The following is a 15,904-nucleotide window of genomic DNA, read 5'->3' as shown; positions in this document are numbered from 1 at the left end:
CCCTAATTAGCAATATATATTCAAAGCAAACTATCATGTAGAGTAATGCAGGTAACTACAACGTCTAAGCCCTGCCACATGACTCATTTAATTTGCTTACAACCATTTACAGAGAGGACAGGCGGGCTAGATTTTACTTGTCCTTTGCCTTGTCACGAACAACTAAAACAGTGAAAATTGAAACAGATGATATGGAAAGTACCTTCCAGAGGTGGTACTGCCACTTTAAGTCAAAGGCATATGTATGCAGAATAAAGCTGTTGTAAAATGAAACCAAGAAAAAGTTTAATTCAGAAAGAACATGGGTTTTTTAGTCCTTTTAGCTAAAGAAAGATAAAGATCAAAAAATGATAAAAAGCTCCATCAATAGGAACTATGGTACTTCAACCAATTTTAAGACAAACACCACATCTTCTTTGATTTCACAGTCTAAACTTTTTGAACCCAAAGGGAGGGCAAGTGGGCAAGGTGGGCAAGATGGCTGGTGACCTAGATGGACTGTGCTCTCTGGGTACTGTGATATGGCAGGCATTACTCCCCACTTCTCCAGATGCATCAAAAAATAATTACTCTTGATTGCACTGGTGCTCTTCTGTGCAGTTTTCCTTGCCCACAAATCTGTTATAGCAGTATTGAGACAACGTAATTTAAGGGTTTTCCATGTGTTAGTATAAGAAGTAGACCAAGCAGACTACAGAGCAGAAAGGAACCAAGAGTTTAAGGGGAAGGAAATGCTCTTCCCTCTAAATTTTCACATACAACTCATTCCTAATCATGGTTGCTCTAATCCAATTGGTTCTAATGCTTTTCTCCACATGGAATTAAAGTTGTTACTTCAGGGAAGAATTTAATCCAGTTCCTCCTGCCTTGCAAAGGTTTTTTTTAATCAGAGGGTGGCTGACTTCAATAAGAGCATTTACAGTATCCCAAGGGCTTCTTTTCCTTTAAAAAAAAAAAAAATTTAACACCCTTGTCAGACTCCCCTTGTTGGAAGTTTTGGGAGCAAGTTCCTATAGAACGGTCACTCTGAAACCTATGGTCACAGACCTGTAAGAATTTGATTAAACCGTATCCACAGAAAAATGCACAAGCAACAAAATTCTACAAGCCAATTATGGACCCAGGTTAAGAACTTCTAGCTTACAAGAGAGAAAGACTATGGAAAGGATCAAGGTCAGTTGGGGGAGCGGCACCCTTGAAGTCTAAAACAGGACCTCTCCCTCCCTTCCTTAACCAGCAAGCAGGAATACAGTGGGAGTACTAGTTCCTGAGAATAAGGGGTTCCACTCATGGGTAACTTTGGCTTGGGCACGCTATCTTAGAACTGCACTGCCCCCAGAGTCTTTCCTTCAGTCTTCTTCTTTCAGAGGTATCAGACATGCCCCATGGTTGTTAGACTCTACCAGACCTAAGTGTATTCCTGCTGTCTTCTCTCTCCCTTTGCACATCCCAGGCATTTTCCTCAATAAAATTCTTATACTTCTAATCCTACCTTGGGATCTGCTTCTAGGAGGAGCCAAACTACACACGTGCAGCTGCTGCTGTCTCCACAGAGCCCTGAGGAAGGCACCTTGGAGTCTTCCAGTCCTCACTCTAGCACCACACTCCAACACAGAAACTAAACCCCTTGAGACAATAACTTCTTACACATGCCCAGTGTGATAAAGCCCCTGGAAGCCAACAGACTGATGATGGTCTGGTTTCACAGATACAATGGGTAGTTTTCAGATTTTTGCCTTCAGGTCTGAGACAAGGCCTACTAAGGATAAGTGCCAATGATATGGGAGAAATGGCCTGGAAGGCCAAATCAATAATGTCAGATGTATAGAAGGCCTTACCTTTGTCAGGCCTGAAAATATGACCCTGACTCACAGTAGAAATATCTTTTACATTTATACAATAGTAAACATGGAGCTGTACAGTCATAACCAAATTCTGAAAAGTGATACTATTCGACAGGGAGAAGATGGTGTTAGGTCAAGTAAAAACAGCCAAAGCAAAAATCCTATTCCAGAGTATGAGTGACCTTTTGTACTCCCTAGAGAGATTTCAACAACAGTTAGTATAAGACTCAAAGTCAGTTCTTAAGTGTGCCAGTAGGCACTACTGAGTGTGCAAATGCTCTATTGTTTGAGGGTCACAATATCCCAATCCCAGAGCAGTTCGAGGCTTTTAGCCGAAGAAGTAGATGAAATTCTGAGGTAAATACAAGGGATCATGTCAGAATCCAGCCATGCTATACCACTTGTCCTAAATCATTTCTGTTCCACGGTTAACACTTAGGGCATGCAATATTAAATGACTGTATCAACCTACCCTTTTCTCCCACTAAGACATCCAAAGATCAAATCAGCATTATTTTTCAATTAGCACTGTGATAAAACACTATTATATAAAATAAGACAGAGAAGGAGAATCTTTTTAATTAGCTTTCTCCTGAAATTCTCAAAGAGCAAAATAACCAAATGCTTTGTTTTCCAACCTTTTTTTTTTTGCCCTTTATTCTTGGTTTATGATGTTAAACTCTTAATGACAAAGAAGCAAAGCCCACTTAGCTAGTTTACCAACACATTTGAAGCAAATCATAGTCATACTTCTATGTTAACCAAGCATGACAGCAAGGTGATTGAGTAGCTTTCCAAACTACCAGAGCAGCAGGCACTTGCAGAGGCTGCAGTTAAATCAGCACTTCATAAATCGTGCAGGCTCCTGCCCATTTAGATCTCTCTATGCAGAATCGGCAGTCTAACACTGGCTCTCCCAAGCATTAAAAAATCATCACTCTGCTAACCCAACTCACTGTTCAGACGGGTCTTCTTGAATGCAGCCTTTATTACAACCTCACTGCTGCTTCCTACACTGAAGGAATACCATGTTTTTAAGTCAGGAGTTCTTCTTTCTCGCTTCATTATAATCAGGGGTCTTAACAACGACCCCGATACTGTTACAAAGCACACTGCTTTATAACAGTAAAGCTCTGGAAAACCCAAACAAAAGACACGTCACCCGGTGACGTCAGCCTATATACAGTTCTGTGTGGTCGCAGCACATAAGCAAATCCATTCGTGTGCCGTTTCTCGGAAAAGCTTTTCAGTAAACGCACTCATGCTGCTCCAGGAGCTCTTCTCTGCAACAAGCCGCCCATCTGCCATCAACAAGTTAAGACCGAGAGAACTAACGGCTGCAGAAAGGAGAGGCTGAAGCTTTGATTAACCAGCTGAGCAGTTAGAGGAGGACGAAATTAATAACATATTCAAAACTGATTTAGGGGATCAGAGTGGTCACAGAAAATGAAACCAATGCTTTCGAGAGGAATATCCTAAGGAAAAAACAACTCACCCTGGTGGATTCAATTTTACTCGGAAAGCCTGGGACACAGAAAACAGGAAACTGGTCAAAGGCTCCCGCATATTAGAGCCTTTTACAGACTCACTGCGTTGAGTCTGACAACCGAGACTGAATGCAGGCTCCAATGTGCTCAGAAGAATGGGTAAGTCCATGTATTTATGTGTCTTGTACAGTCAGCAAGGAATCAACGCTTTTAAAATAATAAGCCACTGAATTCACATTTTATGAGGGAGATCACTGTCACATTTTTGGATTTTGAGGTTTAGGTAAAAACATATATTGCTGATGACAGGATGTGTTTTATCTTCTTTCTTAATGGTTTAAGTTTTGTTCTAGTCATACTAACAAGGTTAGTGTTTCTGCAGCAAATGAAAAATAAGTTATATGTAGTTAAATCTTTTGCCATAATGATATGTTGTTGTTGTTTTAATAGCCCATACGCTCTGCTGAAAAATATCCTATCTTCTTGTCTTCCTTAAATTATATTCTGCAGGCTTACATTTCAAGTGGCCATTAGGGGCCCCTATGCTGGCAGCAATATATGCAATGAGTATGGTTTTAAAAATGCTGCCTGCCCTGGGTATGGCATGTCCACCCAAATGCCGCTGTGAGAAGCTGCTCTTCTACTGCGACTCTCAGGGCTTCCACTCGGTGCCAAACACCACAGACAAGGGCTCTCTGGGCCTGTCCCTGAGGCACAATCACATCACAGAGCTTGAAAGGGATCAATTTGCCAGCTTCAGTCAACTTACCTGGCTCCACTTAGACCATAATCAAATATCAACAGTAAAAGAAGATGCTTTTCAAGGACTATATAAACTTAAGGAATTAATCTTAAGTTCCAACAAAATATTTTATTTACCAAACACAACTTTTACCCAACTGATTAACCTGCAAAATTTGGACCTGTCTTTTAATCAGCTGTCATCTCTGCACCCAGAGCTCTTCTATGGCCTCCGGAAGCTACAGACCTTGCATTTACGGTCCAACTCCCTGCGGACTATCCCAGTACGCCTGTTCTGGGACTGTCGTAGTCTGGAGTTTCTGGATTTGAGCACAAACCGTTTGCGAAGTTTGGCTCGCAATGGATTTGCAGGATTAATCAAACTGAGGGAGCTTCACCTAGAGCACAACCAGCTGACGAAGATTAATTTTGCTCATTTCCTACGGCTTAGCAGTCTGCACACACTCTTCTTACAATGGAACAAAATTAGCAACTTGACATGTGGGATGGAGTGGACCTGGGGCACTTTAGAAAAGCTAGACCTGACTGGAAATGAAATAAAAGCCATCGACCTGACAGTGTTTGAAACGATGCCTAATCTTAAAATACTCCTCATGGATAACAACAAGTTAAACAGCCTTGATTCCAAGATCTTAAACTCCCTGAGATCCCTCACAACCGTTGGCCTCTCTGGCAATCTGTGGGAATGCAGCCCTCGAATATGTGCTTTGGCCTCCTGGCTGGGCAGTTTCCAAGGTCGGTGGGAGCATTCCATCCTATGCCACAGCCCCGACCACACCCAAGGAGAGGATATACTAGATGCAGTCCACGGATTTCAGCTCTGCTGGAATTTATCAACCACTGTCACCGCCATGGCTACAACTTATAAAGATCCAACCACTGAATATACAAAAAGAATAAGCTCATCAAGTTACCATGTGGGAGACAAAGAAATCCCAACTACTGCGGGCATAGCAGTTACTACTGAGGAACACTTTCCCGAACCAGACAATGCCATCTTCACTCAGCGGGTAATTACGGGAACAATGGCTTTATTGTTTTCTTTCTTTTTTATTATTTTTATAGTGTTCATCTCCAGGAAGTGCTGCCCTCCCACTTTAAGAAGAATTAGGCAGTGCTCAATGATTCAGAACCACAGGCAGCTCCGATCCCAAACACGACTCCATATGTCAAACATGTCAGACCAAGGACCATATAATGAATATGAACCCACCCATGAAGGACCCTTCATCATCATTAATGGTTATGGACAGTGCAAGTGTCAGCAGCTGCCATACAAAGAATGTGAAGTATAATATCTACCCATCATCAAAAATCACATCAGATAAGTAACCTATTTTACATAGTAGGGGCTAAATACATATCTAATTTTTACCAATGGTGACATTAAGGCTAATTTTTCCAAACCAAGTGGAGACTTAGGTTTCTGACGTGTTGAAATATTTTTAATTTTTTTTTAATGAAACCATATTTTCAGTGTTAAATGAAGCGATGCTCACATTAATTTGCACTCTTGTTGGAAAGTCTAAAAATGCTTAATTCAAAATAAGACATTTCATGTATGTAATTATACGCTATCGTGGGTAAACATTTACACTAAGGTCTCCATATGCTATTTTTTTCTACTGAAAACAGTTTGGAAAGAAGCTACTGAGTAGAAAGAGATATGGATCAATACTTGTTTGATCATTGCTCTCTACCCCAAGTACCACAACTTGGCTTGCTGCTTAAAAGGAGACTTAGCAAAGTTCTCTTGTATGATAATTTGGTATTTACTCAAACCTATTTACTGCCAGCGTGGGGAGTAGCATTTCACATATGCTGAAGACTGGTCAATATTAAACACTCTTCTTCCAGAGTTTTTACCTGGGTTAATAGATATTATCAAAGTCCATATCATGAAATCAGAACCCTTTATGTAATTCTAATACTTTAATATATTTAAACAATGAATCCAAGTGATTGTGAAAAGGTCTCATTACAATGAAATCAATACTAAATAATTACACTGACTTCGTTTCATATCTCTAGTTCGACTTATAATGGACATGTTGATTTTTGTGGCATTTAGATACTTACTTTAAACTAGTGTTAAATTATCACTTTACTAATTAGTTTACTAAATCCTATATATACATTTATATGTGAAAAAAGACTTAGAAATTATTTTGGAGAGAAAAGAGATAAACTGAGTCAATTTAGCAATCCTATGACCAGCTGCTCACTCTAGTTTGAAAGCACACACAAATACACTCTCTCTCCAGTCTCTCTCTTTCTCCCCCTGTCCTCCACCCCCCACCTCCATCTCTCCCTCAACTGCCAAGATCAAAGATGCCTTGACAAAGGGGTTTAAACCTCTTTCTTCTGCCTTTTCCTGATCTTCAAGCCTCAAAGAGCCAAATTAAAAATAACTGGCTAGCAACAGGCATAATACTGATTCTTGTTAGAATATATTTTAAAGGAACCTTGAAAAAATCACTTTATAAATATTATATGCTAAATTTTGACTTTTTAATGGATACCTATTCTTACTGTAAGAGCAGGTCCTTCTAAGTGAAGGGAACAACACATATCTGAGGCAAACCTTCTCATGGCAGAACACAATATATGCCTATGCAGCCACACAGTGGTAACTCGAAGGAGGTGAGGGGATGAAAGAGAAAGGCAGCATTTTGAAATATGACTCTTGCTGAAACAGGTTAGCAAAGTTAAAAGGTAGCCAAGCAAATGGGCAACTATACATGATCTGCATCAAACAGGGCAAGGCCCAGGGACCTGCAGCTGGAAAGGGGACGGGGGGAGGTTCTCTGGTATTAATATAAATGTTCAGTAATTAAAAAATGATAATGATGCCACACTTTTCATGTAGAAAAGAGCCACAACTTTGTTTCTTCCATTATGATTTCTATGGAGAAACTATGACATATTTAGGATTTAGATGCAAGTTACCAATTGACACAGAATTTTTCCATAAATGAGGTGCCATGTATGTAGTAGCAAAAACCATGAAATTAGACTACTGACTTGATTTTAGAAGAATGAGCATTTTTACAACTGACATTTGCTGATGAGAAAAAAGGCATAAATTCGTAGAGAAAACCACTACCATAAAAAAAAGTTATCTTCTACTTAACATGATATCCTTCATTCAAGGCATATTTCTTCCCAGGATTGAATTGAACACATGTTAAGATTACAGTTTAATCCATGAGATTTAATACTAAGAGAGGGATGTCTACCTACATTTCAAATAAAATGTGTCTCAGTAAAAAGCAGACAAGATCACAAATTATGGTAAGAATGTGCTCTCTACAATTTTTAAGGTGGGTAGATTAGTTTGGCAAAGTCTCAGCCCATCTCAGCTGATCCTGAGCAGTGAGCATTTCACCTCTTGTTAAACCAGACACTAGGCCTGCCTGGGCAAGGACAGAAGCTGATTTTACGGCATAGAGCACGTCTCACAGCTTCCTTACAGAAGGGCTGGATCAGAAGCCCCATTACAAATGAGAGCTCCACAAGCTAAAATTTACCAACCCATTTATCAGGGTAACCATGGCCATTTGTCAGAGAACAACTTTATCACAATACAACTGTGTCCTGGACACACAAGATTCCACTAGCCCTGGAGGATAGCAGAGTAGTTTCCATCATTTCAACCACAACCCAAAATTAATTGAAACTGTGAGCAGAAGGGTGAGAAATAGTGGCTGGGAGTCCCCACATTAACCCTAAAGATTACAGTTAGTGAAATGGACCGTCAATTGGCAAAATCCTTAATGTATGTAGGAAAGAAAATTGGAAAAGCAAGCCATTTAGTAATTCAGGGGAACAGCATAGCCAAGGCCACCAGGGCATACTTTTCAGTTGAAAATTAACAGATTTTTTTTGGCCCTTCGTTTTTTGGGCAATGCTCTCTGAGAAAAGTGAATAACCGTGCCAAACAGCATTTTCCATTTCCATTTAAAGCGCAAATTTCCCTTTTCAATTGCCTATAGAAGGCAGAATTTCTTTTAATTTTGGTCTATTTGTGTTTTGGTATCAGCACAGGTTTGAAGATGAGGCTGTTAGTCATATGTGCTCTCTTTACCAACTGGCTCGGGTGGAAGAGCATCACAACTACACTGCAGATCCTGGTAATATAATGTTAGGCCTTTTGTCTTTTGCTGTCGTTTTATCCTCTTCAATGCCCCCTCTCCCTTTTTTCACTTTAAAGATTAGAGGAAAATGACCACTTAAAAAACAGAAAAATAATTAAAGCTCTCTGGAAAAAGCAAGCTAACAAAGGCTATGATACTGTACCCACCTAGTAACCAAGAGCTAGCTTGGAATCATTTATATTCATTTCTGTAGCTTGCCAGGGATTTCAATCACCTTTCTGAAATGAGAGTGAGCTGATAAATTTGCAAATCCATACACAACTCAGAGAATACCCTCTGCCAACATCAAATAGCAAAGATACTAATTTTTTAAGCCAAAAATCTGCACTAACACATGTAATTTCTTACTGTGCCTAAGTTAATTTCTGTACCAATTCATTGAATGGAATTGATTTTACTTTCCCACTCCACTAATTATTAAAATCCATCTGCTTATTCTAATGCTAGTCACCAAGAGCTAGACTCTTTCCAATAAAAATGAACCCTATGTAACACTAGGTCTTAATCCTAAAATTCAAAACAGGCGTATCATTTTCTTAAGGCATACGTCCTACGCAACTATGGGGGGGAGCTATAAATGTCCCGTTCTCTCCAAAGTGTGGCTATCAGTATGAAATTTTGAAATATTATTTTTAGAAGATGACTTACATGATCATTTTCCTAATAAAGCAATACAATGACAGACTCGTCTCAAAAATCTGTTTTGGGACATGCTTTTCAATATCTTATTGGTTAAATTGCTTCAACCAGAAAAAGACAGAAGACAAAAGTGATAAGGCCATCCACAGATAATTAAATATTTCTGTTCCTAACCTAGGGCAAACTCGTAGTACTTAAATAATTTAAGGCAAAAAACGAGTAGTAAATGACTGTTTAAGCTTTCATACTGCTATTGCAGACATTTGGAAATGTCTGCTACTCCTTCAATTAACCTATTCTTCCTTGGCAATTTTTTAAAAGCCTGATCTATGGAATGTTTGATGAACATTCCTATCAACATTGAAACTGGAAACTGAAAGTACAGTCCAAACCTATTGTGTTCAATCACCCTAAGCCATTTGGGTGGGTGGGTGGGGGTGGGAGGTGGTCAAGTGGGTCGGGAGGGTGGGAAGAAAATACGATTATACTGGGGTGGGGTGGGGGGGTGGGGGTGGGGGACAAGTGCAGTGTACAGGGAAGTTTTGTTATTAAAATTGTGTATACTGTAAACAGCCAATGTCTTTCTTTTTTTTCCAAAGCTTTTCCTTGGTAACCTATCAATTTTGACATGTGAAAGTTGAAAACTCATTTATGACAGATATAGAAACCTTAAATGAACAGTTGTTTTGTACCATGTTCTCTATAATGCCAAATGTGCCAGTTGGAAAAGGGGCAGCTAATCATCACGTGTCTTCATTCGGAGACAGGCAAAACTAGGCTAGGAAGTAAGGCAGGGAGGGGAGGGCTGGCTAAGAAACCACCATGCCAGTAAACAGCAGCCATGCAATATAAGAAGCTGCTCTGTCACAAGTCTTAGCAAGTGGACAAACAGCTGTCTGTGCAGCTCACAGGGCCAAAGGTTGGCCGCCATCCCCCACCCTCCCCTGTGTTCCGCCACAGCCTGGGGAACTTCAAAAAGGTACTCAATTGCCCATACCCAGCAAACAGTAACTTGGCCTCTACCTCAGGGATCTGTTGGAGTAGATCCTAGCAGTACCTTGCACACCACTCCTGGGAAGGAGGTCCACAGGTGCTGACCATGCTGGGGTCTCCAGGATCCCTACATGACCCATTCTATCCCAGACACCAGCTCAGTAAGTATGGATAGGGGAAAAGGAGGGAAGATTTTTAACTAGCCTCCCTTGCTTGGCATAAACATCCTCAGGACAGGATGCTTTGCCTCGGCAACACTGGGGGCAGAAACGGCCCTGGCCTTGGGAATTGACTGCCACAGGTCGCTGTACTTGCCAGGGTGACCTTACTACTTCTCCAGGCCAGGAGCAGTACAACAGGACCAGACAGGCAGGAATAAACACCTAGGGATGAGGGGATCAGAGACGCTAAGGGAATTCTTACACCAGGAACCTCAGAAGAATTAGGGCAGAGGCAGGAAGCACAATACAGAATTTTACTGTCAAACTAACTCATCCAGTATGCACTAGAGGGCACAGGTGATAGTAGTTTCGAGCTGCACAAAGGAATGAGTTCCTATCCTTTATAGAGTTAAAAGCAGAGCTTATTAACATAATTCTCGTACATTTTAATCTTGAAAATCCCATGTAAAGCTACATCTGATTTCTTTATCAGTTATTTTAATTAGTTTTGCCTGTATGCCACAGCATTCTCAGGTTCCCACTCAGATTTATAATAGAATTCTTCAAGGTCTGTGTGAAGAGATTTTTTTTTCTTTCTTTAAATATATCTAACCAGCTGGGTACTCGAGTCTCCCTTAGAGAGACAAAATGTACTACAAATTGTCTTTTACAAAGAAAGAAGGGAAAAAGAGGTGAAAATCACAGCTATTCCCACATCTCCCCTTAGCATGAGTTCCTCCTCACTAGCCAATGTTTTGGGAACACTTCTAAGGGACAGATGCTGAGCCTCCCTGAAGCTCTATCTGAAGGAGACCTTAAAGAGCAAGACATCTCCAAAGGCAAGTACAATGAAACATGCTTTGCTGCAAAGCCCACCAGTGAATATACCCTCCCTTTAAACACGGAGGCCAAGAGCAAAGCTAGCCCATCCTCCATCTCAGGACCTCCAACATGAAAGAGCACCTGTGAACAACAATCCTGAAGGCAGGGGCCAACAGCTCTACCACCACCCAAACAGAGAAGGCTCTTCCTTCATTTGGGAACCAGATTTTAAAACTGCAGCCCCAGAGACAATTCCCAAAGCCTTTTCACAACTTCCATGAAGAGACTTCACCAAGAACCACAGCAAAGAGATGTAAAAATGTCATAACTTTACTGAATATCCATTCACAATTGTGTTCAGTGCACAAAAACTTCATCTTTAGGCCCTGGTGTTTCTACCAAGTGCGCGCGCGCACACACACACACACACACACACAATCTCCAGGTTGCTTTTTCTGGAAAATCATATGATAAAAACTCTACAGCCATTTATCTGCTTCATTATCATGAGAACCAAAAAAGTTCCTCCTGTGATAAACAAAAACATTTCCTATGGCCTCACTGCCAAATACCTAGAGGGTAAGTGCTCAGCACCTAAAGATCTCTGAAAACAATGTATTTATCATTTACATATAGCCTAAAAGTCAAGGAAACTTAGCAAAATACATTCATATGTACAGAATGATTGAAATAAGGATGTAAAAAGATCAAAAGCAGGGATTCTTAATTCTAAGGGTCCAGGATATGTTTCATAGGATGCAAGAATCTCTTGAAATTATATTGCAAATATTGTGTTGAGTCTAGCAATTTCACCAGATCCTAAACCATTTTGGTTAACTCACAAAAAAGCCCTAACAGAGCAATGAAACAATTCTAGTATACACTAATTGGGCCTTGATCTTCCTGGCCAAGGCAAAGAAGAAAATCAACAGCTTTCGTCTGATAAAGGAAGCACATTGGTTTATTTGGAGGGAATGACACAAATGCAAAAGTCTGTGAATTATCTTTAAAATAGAGCCCGCTTTAGGAACAATAAGGAAACATGTCAGACAATATCCCCAAGGAGCTTTTAGAGAACAGGCAGACATGTTTTTCATGTCAACCCTTGAAAAAACTATGGGAAAGGAGGCAACACAAGCATGATGCATGCTTTGTGGTATGATCTAACCTTTGTTGTGACCCAAGGCAAGAGCCTATAAAGTCAGCAAGAATGAATATGCACCTACTTGGAAGAACAGTTCATGTTTTCTCCTTATCACATCCCTGGGACCCAAACTAGAGTGTTCCATCACATAAGGGACACCCAGTAAATTCCTAATCCATTACATTATAAATCTTCTAGGCTAGGAGTACAATTTAAAACTCTTCCATTACATTATGAATGAAGAGAAGCACATTTCATGCATCATCTCTAGTTATGCTGATGATAATCATAAATGTTCTCCTTGGGTAAGAATCTATAAGATGATAACTAATTTTCAAAGAAAGAACACATTTAAAAAGATAAAGCGTTCAATGGTCTGAATAGCTGTCAGAAATTTAACAGTCTCTTTAAAATTTAAAACCCATTCTGTATGCCGTTAGCAAAACCTCCTAGGTTTCAACAGGAGCAAATAGAGACCTGTGTTCAGAGACCTGCCCCACACTTGGGCCTGTCACCCTGGACAAGTCCATCAGCCTCACTGTGCCTTGGGTCTCTAACCCTTAAGTTGGAATTAATAGCAGTAACAACCAAAAGGGAATTTAATACATGCAAAGTCCTGAGAAAGTCCTGAACACAGTAAATATTTAACAAATGTTTGCTATTTTTAGTAACAATATGTGGAGAACTAGATGAGAGAGATCCACCAAGTAGAGAATATAATCACATTAAAGACATGTAAGGCCCCTGAGTTGCTCCCTGAAACTCGCTACTTTCTAGTATTACTTCCCTCACTAAGTTAACGTATAGTATCTATACGTTATACGTTATATAACGTTATACGTTATCTATACTAAGATTGACAATTAGTGAGAGCTTTTAATAAGCCAATAGCCTGGATACACTTTTTGTATCTAATATTGATATAGAACTGACCATATCATCTCATAGTCAAGTAATCTGCTTTATATAAATGTACTATTATATTAGTCATGACATTACTTTAGTTTGGCTTCATGAATCAAGGCTAAATTTCATAAGATTTAGAATCCATATTTCCAAAATTCCTTCTGGGTAAGAAAGTCACTTAAAAATCAAGTAATGTTGGGCTTCCCTGGTGGCGCAGTGGTTGAGAGTCCGCCTGCCGATGCAGGGGACACGGGTTCGTGCCCCGGTCCGGGAGGATCCCACGTGCCGCGGAACGGCTGGGCCCATGAGCCATGGCCGCTGAGCCTGCGCGTCCGGAGCCTGTGCTCCGCAACGGGAGAGGCCACCACAGAGAGAGGCCTACATACCGCAAAATAAAATAAAATAAAATAAAAAAATCAAGTAATGTCTTTCCTTGTTCAGTAAAATTATATAGGACAACACATACTATCCATTATCACAAACAGATTCTGTTTTTCAAAATAAATATAAAATAATCTCATTGATATCTCGGCCTCTGACAATTTTATTTTAGTACAAAATACATAACTGAGAATTAAGGATCACTATTATGTTCGGGTTTCTTTGCTTAGGAAAAAATGTACTTCAAGCCTACCACATCTAATTTAGGAAGCAGCCCATCCAATTGTGGCAGATTTAGTTCCTAGGCAGATTTGTCAGAATTATTGAGGGGTCTGAGCAAGGGAAGTATGAGAATTTTAAAAGACAAAGATAACCCGTCAATCCAGGAGGATATGTTTCATGACTGTTGTACAGTGATCCTCCATATTACCAAAATCTCTATTAAATATAAAGCTTGTGCAGAATTAACCTGTCTGAATGAAGACACACATCTGGTCATATCAGAACCTACAGATCTTATGGCCCAGATTTTTCAACTCAAGAACTTTTTCTTGACATTGTCTTCCCCAAGATCATGATCCAGTTTATCCAAGAAGGCAAATTACTTTATCTGCTCCTTCATCTGCAACTTCTCTGCACTTTCCCCATCTCTTGACCCTAGGCTTGTTCTCCTTCCTCTTTTACCACCACATAAACAAGCTTTTCACATTTCTCCTTCTCTTCATGGTTTCCAAAACTCCAAGGATAAACAACCTTATTGGGGGGAAACTGTTCAGTTGTAGTATATCCAGTGCTAAGCAGCCCCTTTTTAAGAAATAGCCATAATTTCAAAAATACTCCTCAACTCCACAAAACCAAGTGTCTGTCAGCTTCAAACTAATCCATACAACTTGGAAAATACTGTTAGAAACACAATTACGCATCTGAGTTGTCTTCTCAGTATACCCTTCCCTTTGCATAGATTCAAGTAACAAATAATGTTTATTCACTTTGCTGTTACTTTCAAAAGACAAGAAATACCAGTCATTTAAGGATAGTGCCCTTTTTGCTCTTAATAATCAGCACTCACTCCAGCTCTCTGACTAAATAAAATCCCTAACACTCTTCACATCTTTAATATTAATAGCTATTTTGCTGGTTTTATGTGGGGGTGGGGAACATGCCTTGGGGCATAAAGGACACAGGTACACGGGCCATGGTTGTAAAAGTTTCAGAAATATAGAATTCTCAAGATAATAGGTAGTAATCCTTACCTCCCTCATCTGTGCTCTAAAATTTCATACCAGTTTTGTCAGGATCCCAATGAACTGGCCACAAAAACACTGACCTTTCACTCGAAAGTACGTTCTGCCATAGTTTTTGCTCCAAACAGAGAAAAAGACAAGAGCATCAGGCACCCCATACTACGACTGTCGCCCATGGCACACACTAAGAACTGGGTTCAGAAGTGACCCTGACAATGCTACCTTCTCTCTGATCAATCTCCCTAACTCTCCCTTGAAATTCACAAGGGAAAATAATGGCAGTGAGAAAGAAGAGAAAAGAATCTACTACCCTCAGCACACTCCTGTAGGCATCTTGGGACAGTGTCAGGTCACCACATCTCCCTCATCTCCTGACAATCCCTTGAGGCCAGTGGGTGCAAAACTGCTCTCTGACACTTGCCATCAACTTCCAACAACTAGAGCCCATTTTATGATTGTGGTAAAACTGCCAGGCTAAGATTTATCTACTACTCTACATGAAAGCAGGTGGTCAAGAATTTTCTTCTTTTTGATGCAGCATTCCTAAAATGTCAAAAGACATTATAGTGCATAAGCGATATCATCATTGAGACACCCAATTTGTGCTCTCTTAGAATTACACGTGAGATGAATTACAGATAGAATGTGAAGAAACAAACTGTAAAAGGGTTTATCTAAAGTCTGCTTGACCTTCCCACAAGATACATCACCATAAATTATTACAAAAATTATTAAACAAATACAATTCTGTTAAAAACACAAATCTTCTGGCTCTCCAAAATAATAATCAGTATTTTGAAGATCGTGCCTTCTAAATATTTTACATCAATTTTCAAACACACACACACACAGTCCTCAGTTTAAACTGAGAGGGGACAGGATGGGACGGGAGGTGGGGCATCTGGGGATTAGATAAAACCTATGAAAGGCTATATTCTTTATTCTGATTTATTAATTAGCATTTAAACTAAACATTTAAACCAAGACCTAATATCAACTGGGATTCAGAACACTATGGATGGCATAGATTGGGAAGGGGAGGAGTAAGAAAGATTAAGATTCAGCTTTTCACATGTTAAAGCTGAAATTTAAGTAGAGATGACAAATCCAGGGTAAAGCTCTAGGCTGGAAATATAAATTTTGAAGTCATCATCAGTGAATAGAGGTATTGAAAGTCATAAAACTGAATGATTTCACCAAGAGACTGAGAGATGAAGAAGAGAATCATAAAACCACACTTTTCTCCTACACCAACCTGAGGAATCTTTAAACAATATCTATCAAATGGCAGTCAACCAAAAAAGGATGGGTACCCAGCAATCCCACTACTGGGCACATACCCTGAGAAAACCATAATTCAAAAA

The 15,904-nt window shown here is 39.8% G+C and overlaps 2 protein-coding genes across 2 annotated transcripts in view; one reads left to right on the top strand and one right to left on the bottom strand.

Annotated features, from left to right (window-relative positions):
• Positions 1–15,904, bottom strand: part of CTNNA1 (catenin alpha 1) — a 177,072-nt gene that overhangs the window by 52,915 nt on the left and 108,253 nt on the right. The gene's annotated exons all lie outside the window — the stretch shown is intronic.
• LRRTM2 (leucine rich repeat transmembrane neuronal 2) lies at positions 75–6,351 on the top strand. Its single transcript, XM_079917703.1, has one exon. The coding sequence runs from the start codon at positions 3,874–3,876 to the stop codon at positions 5,386–5,388; it is 1,515 nt and encodes a 504-aa protein (XP_079773829.1). The 5' UTR covers positions 75–3,873; the 3' UTR covers positions 5,389–6,351.

The sequence above is a fragment of the Stenella coeruleoalba genome (assembly GCF_951394435.1).
Source record: "Stenella coeruleoalba genome assembly, chromosome: 3".
Taxonomy (NCBI): domain Eukaryota; kingdom Metazoa; phylum Chordata; class Mammalia; order Artiodactyla; family Delphinidae; genus Stenella; species Stenella coeruleoalba.
This window is presented reverse-complemented; position numbering and strand designations above follow the sequence as displayed.

What these genes read in the sequence shown, in the direction of transcription:
- LRRTM2 (XM_079917703.1), top strand. Translation starts at nt 3,874, where the DNA reads ATGCTGGCAGCAATATATGCAATGAGTATGGTTTTAAAAATGCTGCCT.